The sequence below is a fragment of the Sus scrofa genome, chromosome 6, assembly GCF_000003025.6.
Source record: "Sus scrofa isolate TJ Tabasco breed Duroc chromosome 6, Sscrofa11.1, whole genome shotgun sequence".
In the NCBI taxonomy this organism is placed as follows: Eukaryota; Metazoa; Chordata; class Mammalia; order Artiodactyla; family Suidae; genus Sus; species Sus scrofa.
The window spans coordinates 52,854,490-52,877,753 of record NC_010448.4 but is presented as its reverse complement, the minus strand read 5'-3'; the positions used below and the strand labels follow the sequence as shown (position 1 = coordinate 52,877,753).

The following is a 23,264-nucleotide window of genomic DNA, read 5'->3' as shown; positions in this document are numbered from 1 at the left end:
TAACAAACGTTTTACATCTCTTTCGATAAAAGACAGAATCCCCTGGTGTGGCTCAGTGGGTTGAGGCTCCTGCGTTCTCATTGCTGTGGCCCGGGTTGGATCCCTGGGAAGTTGTGCATGCCCAGGGGCTTGGCAAAAAAAAAAAAAAAAAAAAAAAAAAAATATTAGCAGTAACCACTCATTGGTGGGATTAATGCTGAGTTTTACTTTCTCTTCTGGGCTCTTCGAGATTTTGCAAAGGTTCTACATTAAGCATCACAAGTATTGTTTGGTTTTGGTTTCTTGGCCCCAAGAATTAAAGTTACTTAGCAAAGACTACAAGTACCGGCAGACATCGCGCCTCCGACTTCAGAAGACCCGCCTTCCCCAAGCACAATGAACGCTGGGATTTGAAGTCCAGTTCCAACAACAAGGTGGGCCGCGCAGTACCGGCACAATGACAGAGGCGGGATCAGCGCCATTTTGACCAATGGGCAGTGCGTACCGGGCCTGAGTGGCACGCGTATAATCAATAGATAGGCCGCTAAGCTCGAGTGACGTGAGCTTCAGCCTACCGGCAGCCCATGGGCGGTGCGGTGCGCGGCGGCCGTAGTGCGAACCATGGGAGGTGGCTGGTGGTGGGCTCGGGCTGCCCGCCTAGCCCGACTCCGCTTCCGGGGGGCGCTGCTGCCGCCTCCGCGGCCCCGGAGCGGGGGCGCCCGGGGGTCCTTTGCCCCTGGCCACGGCCCCCGCTCTGGGGCTTCGCCGCCCCCGGTGTCCGAGCTGGATCGCGCAGATGCCTGGCTCCTTCGGAAGGCTCATGAGACAGGTCTGGGGATGGGGTCGGCCTCGGATGGGAGTAGGGGTTCCGAATAGCTGAGCTGCCCGCGCGCGCTAGCGGATGGTGGTGGGACCCTGCTGGAAACCTGGCCCAGGGAGAGGCTCAGGAGGAGGAACGGCTTCCGTGTAAGAGCAGGGAAGCGCTGGCTGCAAGAGCGCAGACTGTCCGCATAGAAGGGCTTGCAGATGCGACCGCGGGTCTGGTTAATGAGGTTCAGTAGGGACTGGAGAGCTTTGTCGGGCCAGGACAGGCAGCCTTATCAAACGGCCCTGTCCGGATGGCGGAGGCTTTCAAAGAGGGCTAGGGGCGAGGGAGTTGCCTACAAGAGGGGGGCCTCGTTGGAGAGGCCAGTTCGGATTAAAGAGGCGACCACTCTGCATAAGGCGGGAGCGTGGATCCCCACAGAAGAGAGGGCAAGTTCTGGGTTGGAAGAGGGAACACCCAATAGAAGAGCAGCTCTGAGCTGATTGGAGGGCATGGTGCTCCTGGCTGCAGGGGGTGGGGCCTCATTTGGCAGGGTGCTGGGTGGGGGTGGAGGGGTCCGGGTTGGAGAGGATGGGCTTTAGAGATCGTGGACAGGTGTAGCGGTGGGGATGGCTGTAACCCGACTAGCCCCGATTAGTGCCACACCAGGGACTTGAGTGGATGTGAATTACCTCCAGGAAGAGCACACCTGATAGCAGCGTGGATTTAGTAAACTGAGCGGGGAGGCTGGAGAGAGGCCTGGGGGAGCGGGGAGGGGTAACGGTTGGTGTGAAGGTTTGAGAAGGAAGTGAGGGGGTGGCCATGGGGATGTGAGGGAGACATTGACCAAGCTGACCTCTTGGAATCTTCCCGTCCCCAGATTTAGGTTCTGCAGTTTTGGTCCTAGATCCCCCTCCAGATTCTGCAGACTGTCTTGAATCTTTGATGTTGCCAAGTTGGGTGGGAGAGGGGCTCAGTGAGGGTTTTGGGGGTTCTTAGATTGGGGGCTGTCAGGAAGAGGTGGGGATTTGGGGTCGGGTCGGTGGGATGAAGAGGAGCCCCTCTGTCTGGTTGGTCAGGGAGGGGCAGGGGCAGGGTGTGGGCCCTTGCTGATTTCCTCCCATTCCCCCCCCCCCCCCCCGCCCCGCAGCCTTCCTTTCCTGGTTCCGCAATGGCCTCCTGGCATCGGGCATCGGGGTCATCTCTTTCATGCAGAGTGATATGGGGCGTGAAGCTGCTTATGGTGAGTACATACCCCTGCTCTCCCACCAGAGAGTGTAGACGCCTCCCCCCCCCACCTCAGCTAGGGAATGCAGACCCCACTCCATGGGGGTAGACTCACCCCCCCCAACTGTGGCTAGAACCCCTCATTCTTCCCCCACCAAAAGTGGCCTCGGCCTCACTGGTGAGCATCCACCTTCTACCCACCCCATCCCTGCCTCATTGGCACTGGACCCACCTGAGGGGGTGGCTCAGGGCAGGGCTGTGGATGCTCACCCTTTTCCACCTGACTTGTGGACAAAAATGCAGGTCTGGCCCTCAGGCAGCCCCACTCTCGGCCTGGTCCTGCCCCTTATCTTTGCTCAGACCAGCGCCCCCACCCTCTGATCCTGGACCCCCCTCCAAGTCCTAGACACACCCTCTGCTTCCTTCTCACATCCGGACCTTGGCTCTGTACACTCCCTGCCCCCTCCCCTGCCCTCCAGGGCACCCATACCCTTTCTAAGGCCACCTCCATCCCCTGACCCTTCTAAGTCCCCAGGATCCGCTCCCTGACCCCACCCTGCTCTGTCCCACAGGCTTCTTCCTGCTGGGCGGCCTGTGCGTGGTGTGGGGCGGTGCCTCCTACGTGGTGGGCCTGGCGGCGCTGCGGGGACCCATGCAGCTGTCCCTGGGGGGCGCGGCCGCGGGAGTGGGCGCCGTGCTGGCCGCCGGCCTGCTGTGGGCTTGTGCCGTCGGCCTCTACATGGGCCAGCTCGAGCTGGACGTGGAACTCGTGCCCGAGGATGACGGAACAGCCGCGGCCGAAGGGCCCGATGAGGCGGGACGGCCGCCACCGGAGTGAGCTGCAAGGCTGCGGGGGACGGCCGGGGCGCTGGACAGCCCGGGCCCGAGGACCGGGACATTAAAACCTGACCCTTCGCTGACTGCGGCTTCGGCGTGGTGGTTGCTGCGGCGGGGATGCTGAGCGGGGAGGGGCGGGGGCCCGTGCAGAGAAGTCGGGAAGAGAGAGAGGAGCCGCGGGGGCACCGCCGGCGTTTAATTCACAGGGGCGGAGAGCCTGGCCCCCTTGGGGTCCTCACCTGCCCGCAGGTCCGGCTGTGCAGGCGCCTTTTCCAGGCTTCAGTCCCCCTTGCGCTGCACCCTGGTGCCCAGCGGCCCGGGATAGGGCAGGCCCAGGGCGGGGTAGAAGGCCTCGGGGAGCGCGGGGCCGGGACCCAGCCTCTGCAGGTGCGGGTACACGAGGCCCAGCTCGGCCGGGCCGTAGCGGATGGTGCCCGGGGCGCACAGGCCCCGCATGACGGGCGGCAGGAAGCCCGTGTGCAGGAGGGAAGGTGGGGGGTCTCCAGGAGGCGTCAGGCTCCAGGGCCCCACCAGGTCCTGCTTCAGGGCCCCTGCCCGGATGACAGACGTGAACTCGGGCCTGGGAGGGGCCAGGTGGCCCGAGGGCTCCTCATCCCCACTGTCCTCCCGGTCTTCAGGCTCCTGGGGGCTGGGCTCCATTTTGATGGCTTTGCCCCGGGGCTGGGGGGCCTCCTCCTCCTCCCGGGGGGCGGCCTGCTTTCCTTCCACTGGAGGCTCCGGCTCTGCAAGAGGAAGATGCTGAGGGGGCGCCACCGCGTGTGGGCACAGCCCTGGTCCTTGGTCTTCCAGTTGGTGGAATGGAGCTGTGCTCAGTGGTCTAGACCCCAGGGTCGCTGCTGGGGTGGTTTTGTCCCCTCAGGGGACATTTGGCAAGATCTGGAGACCTTTATGGTTGTCACAACTGGGGAGGAGGCTGCTCCTGGACTCTGGCGGGTAGACATCAGAGATGCTGCTAAATGCCATATGGTGCCAAGGACAGCCCCCACTGCAGGGCGTGATCAGGCCCCAGATGTCAGGGGACTGGGACTGAGAGACTGGCCTGGACCCAGGCTGTCCCACAGGACTTCCTTCAAGGACAAATGTTCCCTAGATCTGGCCACCTCTGGCTACAGGGCTCTTCAAATGCGGCCAGTACGACCAATCAAATGGAATTTTAATTTTACTGTAAGTGGCTTTCCTACCACACAGCACAGGTCCCAGAGGCTGCTCGGAGCCTCCCAGGGGCTGGGGTAAGAGGTGGGGCTCACCTGTGGGCTCTGGCTCCGGGCTGGACGCGTCCTCACAGGCCAAGCTGGCCGGAAGCTGAAAGGCGTCCAGAGGTGTCTCCCCTGCCTCGGCTTGGCTGGAACAAGACAGATGGGATTGGGAACTGGGGTCCCAGGCCTTTCAGCCTCTGGTAAGGGGAGACCCCCTCCTGGCTGCATGTCTTGTGAGTATAGACTTCCCCTCCCCATCTGAGGATAGATACCCCACCCCCAAGGTGAATGGCGAGCCCCCACTGGGGGCACTCAGGCCACATCACTGGCCCCCACACTCCAAGTTGGCTTCTAGCCCAACTTGACCCCATCTCGAGGCCAGATCTTTGCTGCCTGTGGCCTCCTAGATGTGACACGTAAGTGTCCCTTCATGCTCATCTGACCTCAGCATCTTCCTTCCAAGCCTCCTGCTCCAGGCCTGGCAAAGCCAGAGAAGGCCAGAGGGCCGTCTCCCCTACCCCACCTGTACCAACTGGCATGTCCCAGGACCTGCCCCCAGCCTCCTGGCCCCAGTCTTGTCCCCAAGACCACCCTCATCATGGCAGCCAGAGTGGTCTTTCCAAAAAGCATATCTGACTGTGACTCTCCAGTTCTGACCCTCCCCTCACTGCCCCTGTGGTCGTCCTCAGCTTCCCTCAGCCCGAAGCACTACCTTTAGTTCCTCAGATGGGACCGGCTGAGGAGCCTCTGCCTGGGCCGTGTCCTCAGCCCAGAATCCCTCGCCACCTCTAGGTTCTTTTGTCTTTTTAGGGCCACATCCAAGGCATATGGAAGTTCCAGGCTAGGGGTCGAATTGGAGCTGTAGCTGCCAGCCTACGCCACAGCCACGTCAAATCCTTAACCCCCTGAGCAAGGCCAGGGATCGAACCTATGTCCTCATGGATGCTTGTCAGATTCGTTCCCGGCTGAGTCATGGCAGGAACTCCCCCACCTCTAGTTCTTGCCATCAGCTGCTCTGCTCTGTGGTGGCCCTCCCTTGGTAAGGGCCTGCCACGGCTCCCCAGTGCCCCGGAATCAACCGAGGCCCGAGACCACTTGGCAGCTGCCTCTTTCTCCCTGGAAGGTGGTCCCTCTCCCCCTGTCCCCCTGCAAGCAAGGTCATTCCGCCTCCAGGCTTGTACTCTCCCTAGACCCCGTTCCCCTTTGTGTCCTCTACCCCCCCCCCCCCCGGCTTGTCCTTTTCTAGTAAGCCCTCCTCGAAGAGCCCCCACCTGAAGGTGAGGGGAGTTGTCAGAGTCTTCTGGAGGGAGCTCCGAGCTCCCTGGGGGAGAGGAAGGGGGCGCAACCCTCACCTGAGCACGTAGCTGACCCAGAGCACGTGGCGCTCTCCAGGGCTCTTCCCACTCACGGCCACAGTGGCCACAGACTGCAGCCACACGAAGCCCCCAGCGCGCTGCAGCCAACGGTAGTAACCGGTCATCACCTGCCCCTTGTCCAGCACTGGGCCCCGCCCAGGGAGCGGGAGAGACCAGGAGGGATGGGGCGGGATGGGGTGAGACGGACAGAGAGACAGGGAAACAGGGAGAGACAGGCAGGGGGAGGGAGGGGGCAGGGAGATGGCAGAGGGGGCCGGAGCGGAGGGCAGGGCAGGGCAGGGCAGGTCAGGGCAGGTCAGGGCAGGGGAGAGGGCGGGGAGAGAAGAAGGACCAAGTGCAGAGAGGGAGACAGAGAGCACGCGTCAGGAAGACGGAGCGGTAACCCCGCCTCCAGGCCCCTGGATGTTAAAGGGTGGGTCAGAAGGACCCCACGGTCCCCCTCACTGCCCACCCCCCATGTCCTGAGCCGTTGCTCAGAGTCTCGCTGCTCTTCCTGTGCTGAACCGAACCCCCTGGCAGCACGAGGGGCTGTGGTCAGCCCCAGAGGACTTCCCGGGAGCGGCGCAGTGGGGATGCTCAGGTCGGGGGGGTTCTCACGGTCCAGGTGGCTTTGGCGGATCCTGGTCGCATCCTGTCCGTGGACAAACTGGTAGCAGCTGCGGCCCACTAGCTCCGAGGGCCCCAGGTCCATGTGGTCGCTGACTCTGAGGTCAGGGGGCAACAGAGAGGAGAGGGGAAGGGGTCCGAGACGGTGGGGTGGGGAGAAAGAAGCAGAACTTGGCTCTGGAATCGCCCAGGGTCTAAACCCTCGCTCTGGAGTGCTCGGTTTTTCCTTCTGTGAAGTGGGCATGAGAAGGCTTATAATATTGTCCCTCCTAAGGCAGCCCTCCACCGGCATTCAAGCAGATGGCACTCCTGAGGGGGGTGGTGGCCCCGGGCACTCCAGAGGCGCTCAGAGCTTGGAGACTTTCACTATTTAATTCCCGTCTCCAATCCCCCCACCCCACTGCGTGGAGGCGGGGGCCGGGGGTGGATGCAGTAGATAAGAGATGTGAGGCCGAGATGGGCAGAGAGAAATAGGATCAGGGAAGAGGGAGCTCTGCAAAGCGGCTCCGCGAAGGGCGGGCCCGGGCGCAGCCCCGCCTCCATCCCGGAGGCCCCGCCCCCGAGTCTCTTCTCTTCCCCCCCCCCCCCCCCCCCGCCCCCGTGCTCCGTCCGCCCGCCTCAGCCCTCAATCCCGGTACCTGCTCTCACAAGCAAGGATGGTGAGACCCAGGCTGAGTCGGAAGACGATCATGTGTCCGTGTAGCGGCAGCTCAGCCAGGGGGGCCGGGGGCAACGTGTGACCCAGGGCCACGAGACCCAGGGCGCGGGCCCGAAGGCGGCCCGTCACGTGGATGACCTGCAGGCGGCGGGCGCGGTTGCAGGAGGGCAAGGCCGGCGGGAGGCTCTGGCCCTCATCCCCGGGCTCCGATGCACCGCGGCAGAGCTGGCAGTGGTGCAGGCTCTCCTCCGGCCAGACACCGGCGCGGGGGCCAGAGGCTGGAGCCGAGAGCTCACACCCACCTTGTACCCCGAGGCTTTGACGTGCAGCCCCCTCTTGGTGAGAGTGGATTTCATGCGGATGAAGAAAGAGCGCTCCTGCACCCGGGAGGAGGGGGACATCTCCGTGGGGCTGGCCTCTGGGGCGGAGAGTGAAGGAAGGTTATGGGGTCCCAAAGAGGGCACACACAAGCCACCGCCCACCCTCTGCACAGGTATCCAGACACAGGGTCATGGCCACAGTTACTCAGACCAACCTAATGGTTCTACAAGCTCCCGGACATCATTCGCTAATGTCCCCTGCCAGCAGCACCAGGCCAGCTCTTTCTACAGGATCTGACTCTATCCCTCCTTTGCCCTGAACCTGCCATAGCTTCCTAGTACCCTTGGGAAGAAGCCCAGCTCCTCCTCACTCTGGCTTAAGACTTTAGCAAGAACTGCCTCCTGCTGACATCATCTCTCGCTTCAACCTCCAGGTCTGGGGTCAGATCTCTGGGGGAAACCCTCCCTGATGGCCAGGCTGTGTCAGACACCCCTCTGGTGTCTCCTGCCCCAGCCCTGCCCACTCTAGGTCATCACTGCCTGGGAGCAAACAGCTCAGTCTCCCCCATTGGACCATGAGATCTAGAAGGGTGGTTCTGGTCTTGTCACTACAGTGTCCCAGCCCTGCCCAGCACACAGCCGAGCACAGAGTGGGTGCTCAGGCTACAGCAACAAATAGGACTCGCAAAGGCAGATTATTCTATAAATCCCATGAAATCTTTTAAATATGTTCACATCCAGATCACCCCGTGCCTCAATTTTAGGTATAAATATAATCATGCTCCGCCCAACTCCCACATGTGTCACAAACATCTCAATCTTGTAAGCACAGCTGACAGCTCAGGTGGTTTTGTTATTAAGCAAACCCCACCTAAGAAAAGCCAATTTATGGGAAAGTTAAACTCAATCCCCCAATAACTCAGAGCGGAAGGAACTTTCAGGGTAGTCTCCACCATCTTCCTTCCCCAACAAGGAGTGGACTTTTCCCCTGGAGAGGAAGGTTAGAGGCACAGAACCTGGACTTCCCGTTGTGGCCCAGCAGTAATGAACCTGACCAGTATCCATGAGGATTCGGGCTAGATCCCTGGCCTCACTCAGTGCATTAAGCTGTGGCTGTGGTGTAGGCTGGCAGCTACAGCTTTGATTCGATCCCTAGCATAAGAACTCCCATATGCCTTGGGTGTGGCCTTAAAAAGACAAAAAGAAGAAGAGGAAGAAGAGGAAGCAGAAGCAGAGACCCTGGAGCCAGAGGCCAGAGACTAAACCTGAGCTGGAGCCCAGCTCAACTGCTTACAGCTGTGTGACCTGGAACACTTAACCTCTCTGTGCTGTTGCTCAGGTTTCTCCTCTATAAAATGGAGATAGTCATAGTTCCTGCTTCGTGGGATTGTGGTTGGGGATTTAATAAAGTAGGTAAGGCAGGGTCCATGCAAATGCCCAATAAGCATGCTTTAAAGAAAATGTTTTTTAATTATTATTTTAACAGCCACACCGGTGGCATATGGAAGTTCCATGGCTAGGGGTCAAATTGGAGCTGCAGCTGAGGGCTATGTCACACTGGATCTGAGCCGCAGCTTGCTGCAATGCCGATCCTTAACCCACTGAGCGAGGCCAGGGATCAAACCTGCATCCTCACAGAGCAACATCGGGTCCTTAACCCGCTAAGTCACAAAGGGATTCTGATGCATTATTATTATTTACCAAAGCCTGGTTCCAGCCATCACCCACAGGCGCTCACCTCCACTCAGCAGCCAGAGGGGTCTTTCTAAAGCTCAAATCTTGGGGATCCAGGCAATTTTAGGGCGCTTAAGCAACTTTAGGAAGTTGCCTCAATTTAGACTCTGGTTCGTTTTACAAAAACTTGCTCTGCACAACTCTAGCAAGGGCGCTTTTTGGATAAACGAGACATTCTTGGAGAACTTCTACCCAGCCTCCCGGATATACCCTCAGGCCTCATTCTTTGGGGGCCCTGGGAATTACCAATCTCAGGGGTATCCGCAAACGAGGAGGACGATGAGGAGGAGGAGGAAGATGAGGGGACGGAGGGTGGGGTGGGGGGCCCGGAGGTCGGCGCCCGCAGCCCCAGTTGCTCCAGCACCTCAGAGTGGTCCCCGGGATGGATGTAGTCGAAGACGCTGCTGCCCGTCAGCTCCACCTGCCGGCGAAGGAGGGACATGCAGGGAGGTGTGAGGTGCGCGCGCAGTCACCTGCCCAACTGCTCTGCCTCAGGCTCACCTACATGCAGGTGTGTCTCATACCGGTGTTATGCATTTATTTGATTTTTTTTTTCTTTTTTACAGACACACCTGCAGCATATGGAAGTTCCCGGGCTAGGGGGCCAATCGGAGCTGCAGCTGCCGGCCCACGCCACAGCCACAGCCCCGCCAGATCCCAGGTGACCGTACCCCACAGCTCACAACCACCTCGGATCCTTCACCCACTGAGCGAGGCCAGGAATCCAACCAGCATCCTCATGGCTACTAGTCGGTTTTGTAACCCACTGAGCTCCCAGAAAAATTTTTTTTAACCTTTTAAAAGAAAATTACAAAACTCTCAAATTATCAAATCCAGTGATAATAAGGGATTTTCTCGGAGTTCTAGTGCAAGGGGATCAGGAGCAGGTTAGATCCCCGGCCTGGCACGGTGGGTTAAGGATCCAGCACTGCTGCAGCTGCAGCCTAGGTCGCAACTGTGGCTCAAGATTTGATCCCTGGCCCAGGAACTCCATATGCTGTGGGGCAGCTAAAACAAACAAACAGGATTTTCTGCCTCTGTCTACAGCATTAGGAAGCTGTGTAGGGGGGTGGGATTGGGGTGCAATAGCCTCCATTTCCCCAGCTCCTGCTTACTCACTGTCACCCCCATACAGCCGATCAGCTGCGCCCTGAAATGACTCACAGGATGTCCCAGCAGGAATGGAAATCAGGACACAAGCAGCGGAATGGCTTTCAAACTCTTTAAAGAGTTAGAATCTTTTAATCAGACCGACTTTTTATATTCAGTTCACCCCTTGAATTTCTCACAGCAGCCCTCCTACCGCCACACCTTCCGAGTCCGGCCACCCCAGCCTCCGTCTTCCCGCTGCTGCGTTCAGCTCCCCCCCACCCCCGCATCCTTTTGGCCTTTGGCCCCACAACCATCCTCTTCCATATGTGACTCACCTGGTCGTGGCCCGCCTCCTCTCAGAAACCCGGGGCTCCCACGGCCCCTGGGCTTGGGGGTCACGGGCTCCCCCTACTGGTCACCCCTCTGAACTCCTCCCCCTCGTTAACCCCTCCCCCTCCCGCGTCGTCAAGCCGTTCCCTCTTCCTCCCTGCCTCGGTTTCTAGTCTTCCTTCAGGCTCCTCCTCCTCCAGGAATCGCCCACAACTCACTGAAGAGCTGTTCACGAAAGCCAAATGCCAACGCAAGGTATTTTCTGTACATTTTCCACTTGTCAAAAATCTTTGTAAAAACGACAAAAGTTGACAGCAATTTGTATTTATCGGATTGGCAAGGCCTAAAATGCCACAAGGAGCCAGGGACTCCGGAGATGGGGGCTATTGGCTTCTCCTTGCCCTCCTTTTGTATTCCAGCCACCAGCTGCAGAAGCTGGGGCAGAAAGAATGGGCTGCAATAAAGGCAAAACGCAAGCCAGTCAACTAAAATCCCACAGAAAATCTTCCAAGCTGCAAAACCTAAGCCCTGCTGATATGCACAGCTGTAATCTTTTAAGTTTAAGAAGAAAGACATTTTGGTAAATACAGTACACGTGGCAGCTACTCATTGGCAAATTCACCTGGTAATTGAAGAACCCTCCTCTTAAAAAAAAAAAAAGGAAAGGTGGGGGCGGGGGAGTTCCCGTTGTGGCTCAGTGGTAACGAACTCGACTAGTATCCATGAGAATGTGGGTTCCATCACTGGCTTCGCTCAGTGGGTTAAGAATCCACCGTTGCCATGAGCGGTGGTATAAGTCCGCAACTGCAGGTCCGATTCAACCTCTAGCCTGGGAACTTCCATATGCCACGGGTATGGCCCTAAAAAACAAAAAACAGAGGAGGAGCCCTATTCGGTGCCATGTGGGGTTCCAAGGAATGCACTTGGGAACCAAAGATGCAGTCCGTTTTTCACGCTGGTATGGTGAGGCCAGGAGAGAGGAGGGTCGCCAAGGGCGCGGAGCCAGCCCCTTACCTGTGAGAGACCCAGATAAATGGAGACCGTCTCTGAGATGTAGAGGAACTTCCCTTCCTGGTTCAAGGCAAACACGAAGCCATCCAGGGACTAGAGTGGGGAGAGACAGGGGACGGGGAGAGGAGGGCCTGGTATCTGTAAAAGGCTCTCGGAAATCTGCATCTCCGCCAAGGAAGGATTATTTCGGGGTAAGGAGCTTCAGTGGCGCTGGGAGGAGCAGGCAGGAGGGGAGCAGGGCATTCTGCCCCCCGCCCCCCGCCCGGTTCCCGGGCTCCCTAGGGAGCCAATGCAAGAGGAAAGGGTGCCTTTTTCAGAGGCGGCCACCAGGTGGCAGCAAGAAGCAGCAGGCGGGGAAGCGGCCTCACCTGCAGGATGTGTCCTCCCAGGTGCTGCTCGAAGATCTCAGAGACCAGCGCCACGGGGCCCCTGCGGCCTGGGGTGGGAGAGGGAGGGGTGAGGCCGGGTCCTGTTGGTTTGACCCCTGGCCTTCTGGGCAGGCCCTCAGGCTACATATCTCTCTTCCGCCCAGTCCTGTAACCATCTTGGGGGAGGCCCTGGATGCTCTCAGGGAGAGGCCTGGGGTTTGGGCAGAGGTGGGGAGAACATACAGAGAGAAACTAGGGAACACAGAAAGGGACTCATTCCTTCATTCATTCACCCATTTCAGTCATTCAGCAGACTCCTTTCCCCCCAGCAATGTGCCAGGCCCTGCACTAAGTAGTGCTGGGGACACAGAGGTGACCAAGACAGCCCAGTCCTGCCCTCACAAGGCACCCAAGCCAAGGCAGATTAAAAAAGAGCAAAAAACTAACAAATACAGAATTATCATTTGCGGTCAGTGCTGTGAAGAACCAAAAAGATGGCATGGGGAGTTCCTGTTGTGGCTCAGTGGGTTAAGAACACAACTAGCAGAGTTCCCATCGTGGCTCAGTGGTTAACGAATCCAACTAGGAACCATGAGGTTGCGGGTTTGATCCTTAGCCTTGCTCAGTGGGTTAAGGATCCAGCATTGCCGTGACCTGTTGTGTAGGTTGCAGACGCGGCTCAGATCCCGCGTTGCTGTGGCTCTGGCGTAGGCCAACAGCTACAGCTCCAATTAGACCCCTAGCCTGGGAACTTCCACATGCCGTGGGAGCGGTACTAGGAAAGGCAAAAAGTCCAAAAAAAAAAAAGGAACACAACTAGCATCCATGAGGATGCAGGTTTGATCCCTGGCCTCACTCTATGGGTTAAGGATCTGGCATTGCCTTGAGCTGTGGTGTAGGTTGTAGACGTGGCTCAGATCTGATGTGGTTGTGGCTGTGGCTGTGGTGTAGGCTGGCAGCTACAGCTCTGATTGGACCCTTAGCCTGGGAACTTTCATATGTCGTGGGTGTGGCCCTAAAAAGAAAAAAAAAAAAAAAGAAAGAAAAGAAAAAAGAAAACATGGTGGTGAAGGAAGCTGGAATCATGAGGCCACAGACGGTAGAATTCCATTCATCTGAATGTCCAGAATAGGCAAATGCAGAGGCCTAAAGCAGATTAGCCAGGGCCTGCCAGGGGCTGGGGCAGGGACAAGAGGAGTTGGGAAGGGAGTGCCAGTGGGCACAGGGTTTTTGCAGGGTGATGAACAGGCTTTGGAACCAGACAGAAGTGCTGGTTGCACAATGTTGTGCTAATCACCACTGAATGGCACAGTTTATTTCATTGTACTTATGGATTTTTGTCGTTTGTCTTTTTAGGGCCGCATCTGCAGCATATGGAGGTTCCCAGGCTAGAGGTGGAATCGGAGCTACAGTTGCCGACCTATGCCACAGCCACAGCCATGCCAGAGCCAAGCCGTGTCTTCGACCTACACCACAGCGCACAGATTTGTTTCTGCTAGGGAACTCCTATTTATTTATTTATTTATTGCTTTTTAGAGCCATAGCTGCAGCATATGGAGGTTCCCAGGCTAGGGGTCCAATCAGAGCTGCAGCTGCTGGGGGGATCCGAGCCACATTTGCAACCTAGAGCACAGCTCACGGCGGTGTCAGATCCTCGACCCACTGAGTGAGGCCAGGGATCGAACCTATGACCTCCATGGATACTAGTCGGGTTCGTTACCGCTGAGCCACAACGGGAACTCCCCAATAAAATTTTTAAAAAAGAAAGAGACAGGGACAGAGGCATATATGGACCCAGAGAAATTGAGACAGAAGTAGGTACAGAGAGACATAAAGAGCTGGACGGACAGAGGGAAAGACATGCACAGAGACAGATCCAGAGAACGTGTCAGGAGGACAACAGAGATGGTGACAGAGATGGAGGCAGAGACACAGCCCAACCCCTCCCCCCTCAGCCAGGAGCAGAGCTCTCTGGACAGGCACGCCGGGTGTGGGCAGAGGCTCTGCGTTCCTGGACCCTCTTCCCACCCAAGATCCCTTCCCTGACTCTGCAGAGGACGAACCCCTCAAGGGGTCCGTGCCCAAATTGGGAAGCCAGTGATTTTGAGGGTCCCCAAGCGCCTGGCTTCTGCAGGGCTGAGGGTCCAGGTCTGATGTCAAGAGCTCTTCCTCCCCAACTGTGTGCCCTGGGACCCGTGCCTTCATTTCCCTGTGCCTCAGGTTCCTCCTCTGTCAAGACGGTTTGCCAAGGAGTTCCCTGGTGGCTCAGTGGGTTAAGGATCTGATGTTGTCACTGCTGTGGGGTGGGTTCGACCCCTGGCCGGGGAACTGCCATATGCAGTGAGTGCAGCCAAGGGGAAAAAAAAGGGTTCACTAAGATGCGGCTGACCACGCAGAGGCGTTCAACATCGGCTTAGGAACAGAAAGGCCCCCCCCCCGCACCCTCCCCCCGCACCAGCCTGCACGCAGCAGGTGCTCTGAAACATGGAGCTGGGATCAGTGTTAACAGCGAGATTGCTATTGTTATCTCCAGACCATCAAAACACCAGGCGGCAAAACACCGCCCCCTCCCCCAAATCGGGAGCCCCCTGCTCCCAACCCCCTAAGGTCTAGGCTCCACCTCCTTTCCCCCAGGAGCACCCCGACACCCTCCCGGCTGTTCACACCCTTGTCCACCCCCACCTGGAGCTCCAGGAACAATGATGGGGGGGGTTGACGGGGACCCCTCCCTGGAGATGCAGCGGGAACCAGCCGGGTGACAGGCGGGAACAATGCCGCCAGCTAATTGTCGCAATTTTCCCCTGTCATTTTTGCTAATTCCTTCATTTTCCCTCTCACAGGATCAGCCCAGGTCAGACTGAACGGCTGCAATTAACAGCGTTAATGGGCACGTAGGGATGGGCGGTGTGAGGGGGGAGGGCTCAACCACTTGCTGTTGCTCCCTCCTGTCCCCTGGGTCTGTCCCCATCCCTGACTTGTGTGTCTTATTACCCCCAGCCTTCCCCCTTCGCCCACACCCACCAACTCCCCGACTCCTCCACGTTCCCTCCTCTCTCCCACAAACACCTTAATTACTGTGTCCCCCAGATTCAGCAGGGGGCCCTTCACTACTCCCAGACCTGCCCCCTCCTCAAGACCAAACCCCAACCATCATTCAGTCATTCAACAAACATTTGCTGAGTTTCCTATCGGAGCCTGACTGCTGGAGCATTCTCCTCCTCCACACACAGAGGGGGTTGGGGGGGAGAAGCCAAGGCCTCACACATGCCCCCCCCCTCCACCTCCCATTCTCAACTGCCCTGAGGGATTTGCTGCCCCCACCCCATGCCCCCAACCTCTGCTAGTGGGGGGTGAAGGGCTGGGATTTCATTAGGCTTTGGAAGTCTGGGACAGGCAGCCCCCTGCCAAAATCAGAGTGCGCCTTGCTCCCTGGAAGCAAGCCTGAGGACTGGAGCGGGTACATTTCATCTCAGATGCATCTGTGAAATGGGTCTAGAGCCAGAGCCGAAGGGGTACATGCCTGAAAATGGCACAAAGCTGGTGCACAGTAGATGAGTCTGGAGCTAGTCTCGGTATTGCTGTGGGAAACCTCAACCCTGCCCGGTACCGTGACCCTACCGTCCACTTGAGCCTCTCTTTCCTGCACGCCCATTCCAGGTTCTGCAAGTCCAGAGGCTGGACCCTCACTGCTTGACCTGAATCCGACCACCTCAAACCCCATGGCCCCCCACCCCTCCCCCAGGTCTAGCTGCCCCACCTCCCACCTGGGCCACTGCACCTGCCTCCTCACTGGACTCCCTGCTCTGCCCTCACATCCACCACCTCGCTGGTTCCCATGTCACTTGGGATGACAGCCAAAGTCCTCCCCATGACCCACAAGGTCCTGCAAGACCTGGCCCTCTTGACCGGCTGACAACTTCCTGCCTCACTTACCCCTCTCCAGACCTCCTGACCTCATGGCTGTGGGCTGCACCCAGCAAACTGATTACCCCCTGCCTCAGGACATTTGCACTTGCTCTTCCCAAGGCTGGAAGGCTCTACTTCCAGCTTTTCTCACAGCTTGCACCTTCACTGCCTTCCAGCCTCAGCTCGAAGGCCACTTTCTCAGAGAGGCTGTATTTGATCTGTGACTTAAGATGTCCCTTCTCCTCTCTCCCAGTTCCACAGTTACTGACAAATATTTAGTGACCCTTACTGTGCCCCAGGCACTGTTCTAGGATCAACAAACAAGGTGCTATAGGAGAGAAATGCAATGAACAAGAGAAATAAGATATACAGAGTATCAGAGTTTCCGTCGTGGCGCAGCAAAAATGAATCCGACTAGGAACCATGAGGTTTCGGGTTCGATCCTGGCCTCGCTCAGTGGGTTAAGGATCTGGCGTTGCCCAGAGCTGTGGTGTAGGTTGCAGACACAGCTTGGATCTGGTGTGGCTGTGGCTGTGGCATAGGCCAGCAGCTATGGTTCTGATTCCCTAGCCTGGGAACGTCCATATGCCATGGGTGGGGCCCTAAAAAAAAAAGCCAAAAGAGAAAAAAAAAAGAAATATCGAGTATCAATGACAGTAAGTACTACAGAAAGAAATAAGGCAGGAGAGGAAGGCAGGAAGTGCTAGAAGCAGGGGGCTGTCTGAAGAGCCCACATTCTAAGGGAAGGGGGCTCCGGGTGGAAGCAGAGCCCGTGCAAAGGCCCTGAGGTGCGAACAGTCTTCTCTGAACAACAAGGTGGGCCAAGTGGGGGAGGGGAGTGAAGGGGTGAGGGGGTAAGAAGAGACCCAGGAGGTGGGGGCAGGGGGCCTACTGTGCCAGGTTTGTACGCCCACCTTCGAGGACAAGGACTTTGTCCTGTACTCTGCTGTGTCTCCAGGACCTAGAACTGTGCCTGGCACCGAGATGGTACATATATATATTTGTTTTGTATTTTCTAGGGCCTCACCCATGGCATATGGAGGTTCCCAGGCTAGCGGTCTAGCCAGAGCTGTAGCAGCTGGCCTACACCAGAGCCACAGCAACGCCAGATCCGAGCCGCATCTGGGACCTACACCACAGCTCACAGCAACGCCAGATCCTTAACCCACTGAGCAAGGCCAGGGACTGAACCCGCAACCTCATGGTTCCTAGTTGGATTCGTTAACCACTGAGCCACGACGGGAACTCCCCGAGATGGTATTTATTGGGCATTTGTTGAATGAATGACAAATGCTGATATAAGGTCAAGGCGGTCTCCTCTCCAGACTCAGAGCCCTCTGGCTAGACTTCAGCATCTCTCTTCCCATTTTACAGATGGTAGAGCGAGGCCCAGAGAGAGGCTGAGATCTGCAAGGTAGGACCCACCCCTGGAGACCCACCAACCTGCCAAGTATGGGTGTTGAGATGGTGCACTTTGGAGCCTGGTGGGCCCCTTCCCGGCTGTGTGACCTTGGGTAAACAGTTTGACTTCTCTGCAGCTGCTTTCCCCTTCTATAAAATGGGAATCACGCATTGACTCCCTCCGACGATTTTTGAGGATTAAGCAAAAATATGTAGCATGCTCAACATGGTGTCTGATGTGTATATAATTATTATAATAATAATAATTATTATTACTATTTTCTTTTTAGGGCTGCACCCGAGGCATATGGAAATTTCCAGGCTAGGGCTCAAACTGGAGCTGCAGCTGCCAGCCTAGCCATGGCCACAGCAACACATCTGGGACCTATGTGGCAGCTTGTGGCAACACAGGATCCTTAAACCACTGAGTGAGGCCAGGGATCCAACCAGCATCCTCATGGATTTTAGTTGGGTTCTTAACCTGCTGAGCCACAAGGGGAGCTCCTGACATGTATATTATTATCCCCCCCACAAAGCAAGCATAAGTTCCCAGGCCAGGGGTCAAACCCCCAGCTGCTGCAGCGAAAATGCTGGATCCTTCACCACTAGGCCGCCGGGGAACTCCATTATTACTATTATTTTTGAGGAGGATATGGAATCTCCCCTCCTCTTCAGAGAGCCAGAGACACAGCGCTTTGCCCTCTCACGGCACTTAAGTCGCAAGGTCAGTTTGGCATCTGCACCTGGGAAGCAGGTGCTTGGCCTCTTGTGGGGACCCGGCAGAGCAGGAGATGCCCTGGTTTCTTCAGTGTGGGGGTTCGGGAGGGAGTCCACGCAATATCTCCTCCCCACACTGTCCTGTCCCCCTTCCCACATACAGGCAGGGGCTTGCTCAGGTCGGTGGTCGGTCCTCTCAGCGCTGTGACGTCAGCGAGACCCTGGCCCTCGAATGGCCCGGCCCCGCAAGCGGGGCTAGACAGGGGGAGAGGACGCCGTCGGGGCTCTCTCCGCGTCCCCCCTCCCTTTCTCTCCCCAGGGCTTGGGGACAATAGACAAGATGTTTATCCCCCGCCAGCGCACATGTTGTTCGCCGTAATGACAGTAATCAGCGGCGCTAATGCCGCATTCTCTCCGCGCCAGTCAATTCGCCTAATTACCGCCTGGGAAGCCGGATTATTTAAATTTAAATGGTGATTTATTGCGAGCTTAATCAATGCTATTTTCTCTTCCCCTCCCCCCGAGACCGGGGCAGGAGGGGAATTGGAGCCCCTCCAACCCCACCCTAAGGACAACCCTTTGGTGGTGGTGGGGGAGTAGCCCAGGATGTCCTGTCCCTGTCCCCTGCACTCGCAGCTGAACATGATTCTCTCTCTTCTAGTAATAAGAGTAATGCAATAAAATAGGAAATAGAAGTAGTAACAATAACACTTTGAAACATCTATCAATAATAAAGTCTGAATAATAAGGAAAAGAGATATTTGCCTATATATCTGTTTTACATAGTCTAGAGGTTTACATAGTATCCATTGCATTTCTTTGTTTATTTCATCTTGTGTCTTGGCAGTAGGACCTCAGCCTGCCTGGGGCAGGGACCTTTATCCAGTTTGTTTCCTGCTGGATCCTAGGGCTCAGAATAGTAGATGCTCAATAAACCTGCAGATACTATCATTAACAGTACTAGCCACATATTGACTGTTTACTCAGTGCCAGGTGTGTAGAGGGTCCTTACACCTATTACCCCTTCTCAGCCCGGGGTGGGAGGGCGGTGGGCAGTGGTGGCGAGGGCCTTCATCCTGATTCCCATTTCACAAGTGAGGTACAGAGAGGTGAGGCGATCACAATACTGGCGAGCGGCCGAGTGGGGCAGGGACCCCTGTCTTTCTGAAGCTCCCCATCTGACCTGCCATAGTATCCTGTCTCCTTCCCGCTCTCCCAAACTGGGCATTCAGACTCCAGAGTCTGTGTTCCTTCTGGGATCTGAGGGCGGGGGTTTCTTGCCCATTCGTGGCTGGGAGCTCAGGCTGGGTCCCCTCTGTCCCGCCCATGGAGCTGCGGGTCGCTTCTGTGATGATAATGATTCATTTCCCCTAATACGAATAACATGTGCTAGTGGTATGATCCCTGGAGTGGCCAGGCCCTTGATCAGGCCAGAAGTCATGCAATTGTCCCCACCTCGTGTGCTCGCTTTACAGATGAATAAACTGAGGCTTGGATAATAGAAGCCGCCTGATAGGGACGCACAAAAGGTCTGACTCCAAATGCCTTACTCTCTCCCGGGGGAGGACCAGGGCAGGGCTAGCGCGCACCTCGGATCAGGGCTCCCCTGCCCCCAGGAGAGTGCCGAGACCCCCGCCCCCTTGCACGCGCACTCACCGAGGCTGGCCGGCGGCCCCGCGGTCCGCAGCCCCCAGGGCGGCGCCCCGAGCGCAGCGAAGCGGCGCAGGCGGAGGTAGGTGACGCTGAGGCGCACGATGGACGCCTTGTCCAGCTGGCTGGAGATCGCTCCGGGCAGCGGGAGCAGCTTGGCCAGCTCGAAGAACTCCAGGTTCTCCTTTCCGCGCCGCGAGCGCGCTGCGTTCCGGGACTTCTCCTTGCGCTGCGCCTGCAGGCTGGGCGGGCGGCGCGGAGGGGGCGTCAGCAGGAGCCACCAGGCTCGGGGGTCTGGGGTGGAGGGGCGAGCCCCGCCTCCCCGGGCCTCGGGCAGGAGGCGGGACGTTGGAGGTCGATTCAGGTGGGGGCAGAGCCTGAGTGTGACTTCTACGCGCGGCCGTGGGGACAGAAACTTGGGTCTAAATTCTGGGGAAGAGGAAGAGGGGGTAGATAAGAGTACTGGGTAGTAGGAATTCCGAGGAAGGGGGCTCGGAACAGAACGCCAGGGATGGGCGTTACCGAACCGCAGTAAAGCAGCAACTCCGGGTAAGAAATTCTAGCCCCCCAGTGGGCGGGGCAGAGAGTGTGAATTTCTTCCCTTAGGGGCGGGGCCAAGGCCCGAGGGGCGGGGTTTTGCTCACCAGGGTCCGGGAGGGGCCTTGACCACGAGCCCCGGCAGAAAGTCCCACGGGACGCTGCCGCCGCGACCTCCCCCGCACCTGACTTCGCCTCCGCCACCACTGCTGGGGTAGGGGGCCGCCATCTCCGCGGGGACCGGCTCAGGCGGGCTCAGAGCAGCCTGCGGGACTCGAGAGCCGCGTCTCCTGCAGCGGGAAGGAGCCGGAGGCAGAGCTCAGTGCTCAAGGGGGGCCCTGGGACGCCTGCTCGGTAAACCGAGGTCCGCGTGGGGCTCAGGGTCCCGTCAAGGCGCTGGGGCTGGTTGGTGCCTCAGTTTCCCCTCCCTGGAGGCCCCGCTACACAGTCTGCAGCTCTCACCGTGCCGGGCTCGAGGCGAAGCTCAAGGCGAGGACGTGCCCCGCCGCCGCCTCCCCGCGCCGCCCGCCGGCGCGCCCGCCTCACGCCCGCGCCGGGCCGGCTCCCGCATACCAATAGGCGCACGCGGCGCGCATACGGATCCGACCGGCCCGCGCGCTGCGTGCCAAGCATGCCCAAGCCGGGCGGGGGGCGGGCGCTTCGCCGGAGCCCAGCCGCGCGCAGCTTCGGCCCCCAGAGCCCTTTGCCCCGGGGGTCCGTCCCCACCCCCCAAGCACACCCTAGAAGTCCCGCTTCTCGAATCTGCGGTGCTCCTATTTCCTGGACAGGGCTAAGGAGATAGCAGGGCAGAGGGTTGGGACCCCACCCCACGCTCTGTCCAGAGACAACCCCCAGCCCCTCTGGGTGGTGCCACGTGTCCCGGCCGCCAAATCTCCGCAGCCACAACTTCCTCCCTGAAGACCCTGGCGTGCGAGCCTCAACCCCCGATGCAGTGGCCAGAGCCTCAGGCCGAGGACGCCCCCAGGGTGGACCTGACCCTTGGGGCCCAGATGTCCTCCTATCCAGATCCCCCCGAATTAGGAAGGTGTTCCGTTATGTCTTTATTCCTCCAAGACTGGGCGTTCAGGATCCACCCCCACCCCTATATCCATGCCGCCTCCAAGCCTCCCCAACCAGGTGCCCTAGACCTTGGAGTCCAGATCCCCTAGCTCCCTATTTCCCCAGGACCCAAACATCCGTGTGCCCCTTCCCTCTGCTTCGGGATACAGACGCTCCGACGCCCTAGCCCCCAGGACACTGGAGTTCCGGTCCCCTTTTCCTTCGGGACCCAGGAGTTCCCTGTCCTCTCATGCCAGGCACCAGGCGTCCCCTACCCACAGGACCCACAGCTTCGTTACCTGGCCGCGGGGCAGGTTCCGGGCGCGGCGTGGGGCCGGCCGGGCGGCGCAGAGGAGCGGCCCCATAGACCCCGGGACGCGCCGGGCTCGGTGGGGCGCGCAGGCTGTGGTGCTAGGCTCTCCGCGCCCACCGAGGCCTCGCAGACCTGAATGCGCGGGGACAGCGCTAGCGGTCGGGGGCGGGGTCTGCTAGAGCCCCGCCCCTTGAGTCTCCGCCCCTCGGTCCAGCCCAGCGTCAACCACTTCGGCCTTTTCCATGGCAGGGGGTTCCCAGCAAGGGAGTCCTGGGCTGCTCAGGTGTCTGCGTCCTCTCACCCAAGGGCACCATCGAGGGGCCAGCCCCTTCTCACCCAAACGAGAACCTCAGTCAGTTTCTCCACCGCGAGAGGGGAACATCGGCATCCAGGCTCCATCTCTATACCCCATCGGGAAGAACTATCACCCTCTCTCCCCCAAGAAAACCGGGCACCCCAGCAGCCCCTCCGGACAAGGGCGGCATCCTGCACCCAAGTCCTCTGCAGGGGTGGAGACTCAGAAGCAAATCCAGGCGTCGGAGATCTTCATTTTCCAGCCGAAAACTTCAATTTGTCAGCAAGACCCTTTGGACAAGAAGGTGACCTTCGCTCACCACCCCGCACCCCCACCTATAAGACCAGGATTTGATATCCGGACCTCCCAGGGACCGGGACACAGGAATCCGAGGAATTTCAGTGACCACGATATCCTGGGGTCTTATTCTGGGGTCTTATTCGTGCTCTCGTGGGAACCAAAACATCAGAGCTTCCCATTAGACCGTAGCTGAGAACGTAGGAATTACAGTGCCTCCCACAGAGAACAGGGATCCAGATGACCCAGCCTAGGAGATACCACACCTCTCCTTCCCAAGCCCATTTGGCAGCCTGGCATGGGGGTGTCCAGGTGCTTAAGTGCTCCTAGGAGATCACAGTGCAGCTAATGAAGGTGGGACTGAAGTCTTAGGAGAGGCAGGTGGGCAGGGGGTGGCAAAGAGCAAGGGCCACCTCTGGATGGACAGAGAACTGAGGCACACACCTCTGAACCCTCATGGGCACTGGCTGATGGGAACACTTTTTTTTTTCCAAGGTCCTGGCATGCAGAAGTTCCCCAGCCAAGGATTGAATGCATGCCACAGCAGTAACCTGAGCCATGGCAGTGACGCTGGATTCTTAACTGCAAGGCCACAGGGAACTCAATGGGAACACTTTTTAAAAATTTTTTTCTAAGCCTGCACCTGCGGCACATGGAGGTTCCCAGGCTAGGGGTTGAATTGGAGCTGTAGCTGCCGGCCTCCGCCAGAGCCACAGCAACACAGGATCTGAGCCGCATCTACAACCTACGCCACAGCTCATAGCAACTCTGGATCCTTAACCCATTGAACAAGGCCAGGGATCGAACCTGCGTCCTCATGGATTCTAGTCAGATTCGTTAACCACTGAGCCACTACGGGAACTTCCAATGGGAATACTCTTAAAATGGCTCAGAATAACCACACCTAACAATTTGGGATGCTTATGTTCCGCTAATTCTTTTCCCAACTGCAAAGTTCTGAGCTGGGTTCTATGACTAAGCCCATTTTACAGCTAGGGAAACTGAGGCATAGATACCAGATAGCCTGCTGCCGATGGTCTCTCAGCCAATAGTAGTTTCTTCTTTTTCCCCAGAGAGACCTGTTACGGTGTCAGGGTAGGAATTCGAGCTCAGATCACTGGCTCTTCTTCTTTTTTTTTTTTTTTGGCCAGGGATCAAACCCAAGCCACAGCAGCAACCCAAGCTGATGCAGTGACGATGCCAGATCCTTAACCCGCTGTGCCACGAGGGAGCTCCAGATCACTGGCTCTTAACTACTGACACTGGCTCTGGGGCCTGGGCAGGTACCATGCCAGGCCTTGAGAATTTCACACATACCTGCAACTTATTTATTTATTTTTTATTTTTTGTCTCTTTAGGGCCACACCTGTGGCATAGGGAGGTTCTCAGGCTAGAGGTCGAATAGGAGCTGCAGGTTCTGGCTTACACCACAGCCACAGCAATGTGGGATCTGAGCCGTGTTGGTGACCTACACTGATCCTTAGCCCACTGAGCAAGGCCAGGAATCGAACTTGCGTCCTCATGGATAC

General features: G+C 57.9%; 2 protein-coding genes across 3 annotated transcripts; one reads left to right on the top strand and one right to left on the bottom strand.

Moving 5' to 3' along the window:
- Window positions 493-2,931, top strand: TMEM160 (transmembrane protein 160). The gene is made up of 3 exons (XM_003127241.5): window positions 493-808; window positions 1,935-2,027; window positions 2,584-2,931. Exons 1-3 carry the CDS (start codon window positions 601-603, stop codon window positions 2,847-2,849), a joined length of 567 nt encoding a protein of 188 aa, XP_003127289.1. The 5' UTR covers window positions 493-600; the 3' UTR covers window positions 2,850-2,931.
- On the bottom strand, window positions 3,013-20,015 carry NPAS1 (neuronal PAS domain protein 1). 2 transcript variants are annotated; one of them, XM_021094623.1, is made up of 11 exons: window positions 19,879-20,015; window positions 19,241-19,476; window positions 11,561-11,628; window positions 11,196-11,285; window positions 9,006-9,180; window positions 7,008-7,123; window positions 6,686-6,843; window positions 6,039-6,145; window positions 5,418-5,565; window positions 4,117-4,211; window positions 3,013-3,591 (listed from the first exon to the last, which is right to left on the bottom strand). In XM_021094623.1, exons 1-11 carry the CDS (start codon window positions 19,998-20,000, stop codon window positions 3,128-3,130), a joined length of 1,779 nt encoding a protein of 592 aa, XP_020950282.1. In that variant the 5' UTR covers window positions 20,001-20,015; the 3' UTR covers window positions 3,013-3,127. The 2 variants fall into 2 exon arrangements, with proteins under 2 accessions (XP_020950282.1, XP_020950283.1); XM_021094624.1 differs by having other exon boundaries at window positions 3,468-3,591; window positions 5,418-5,518.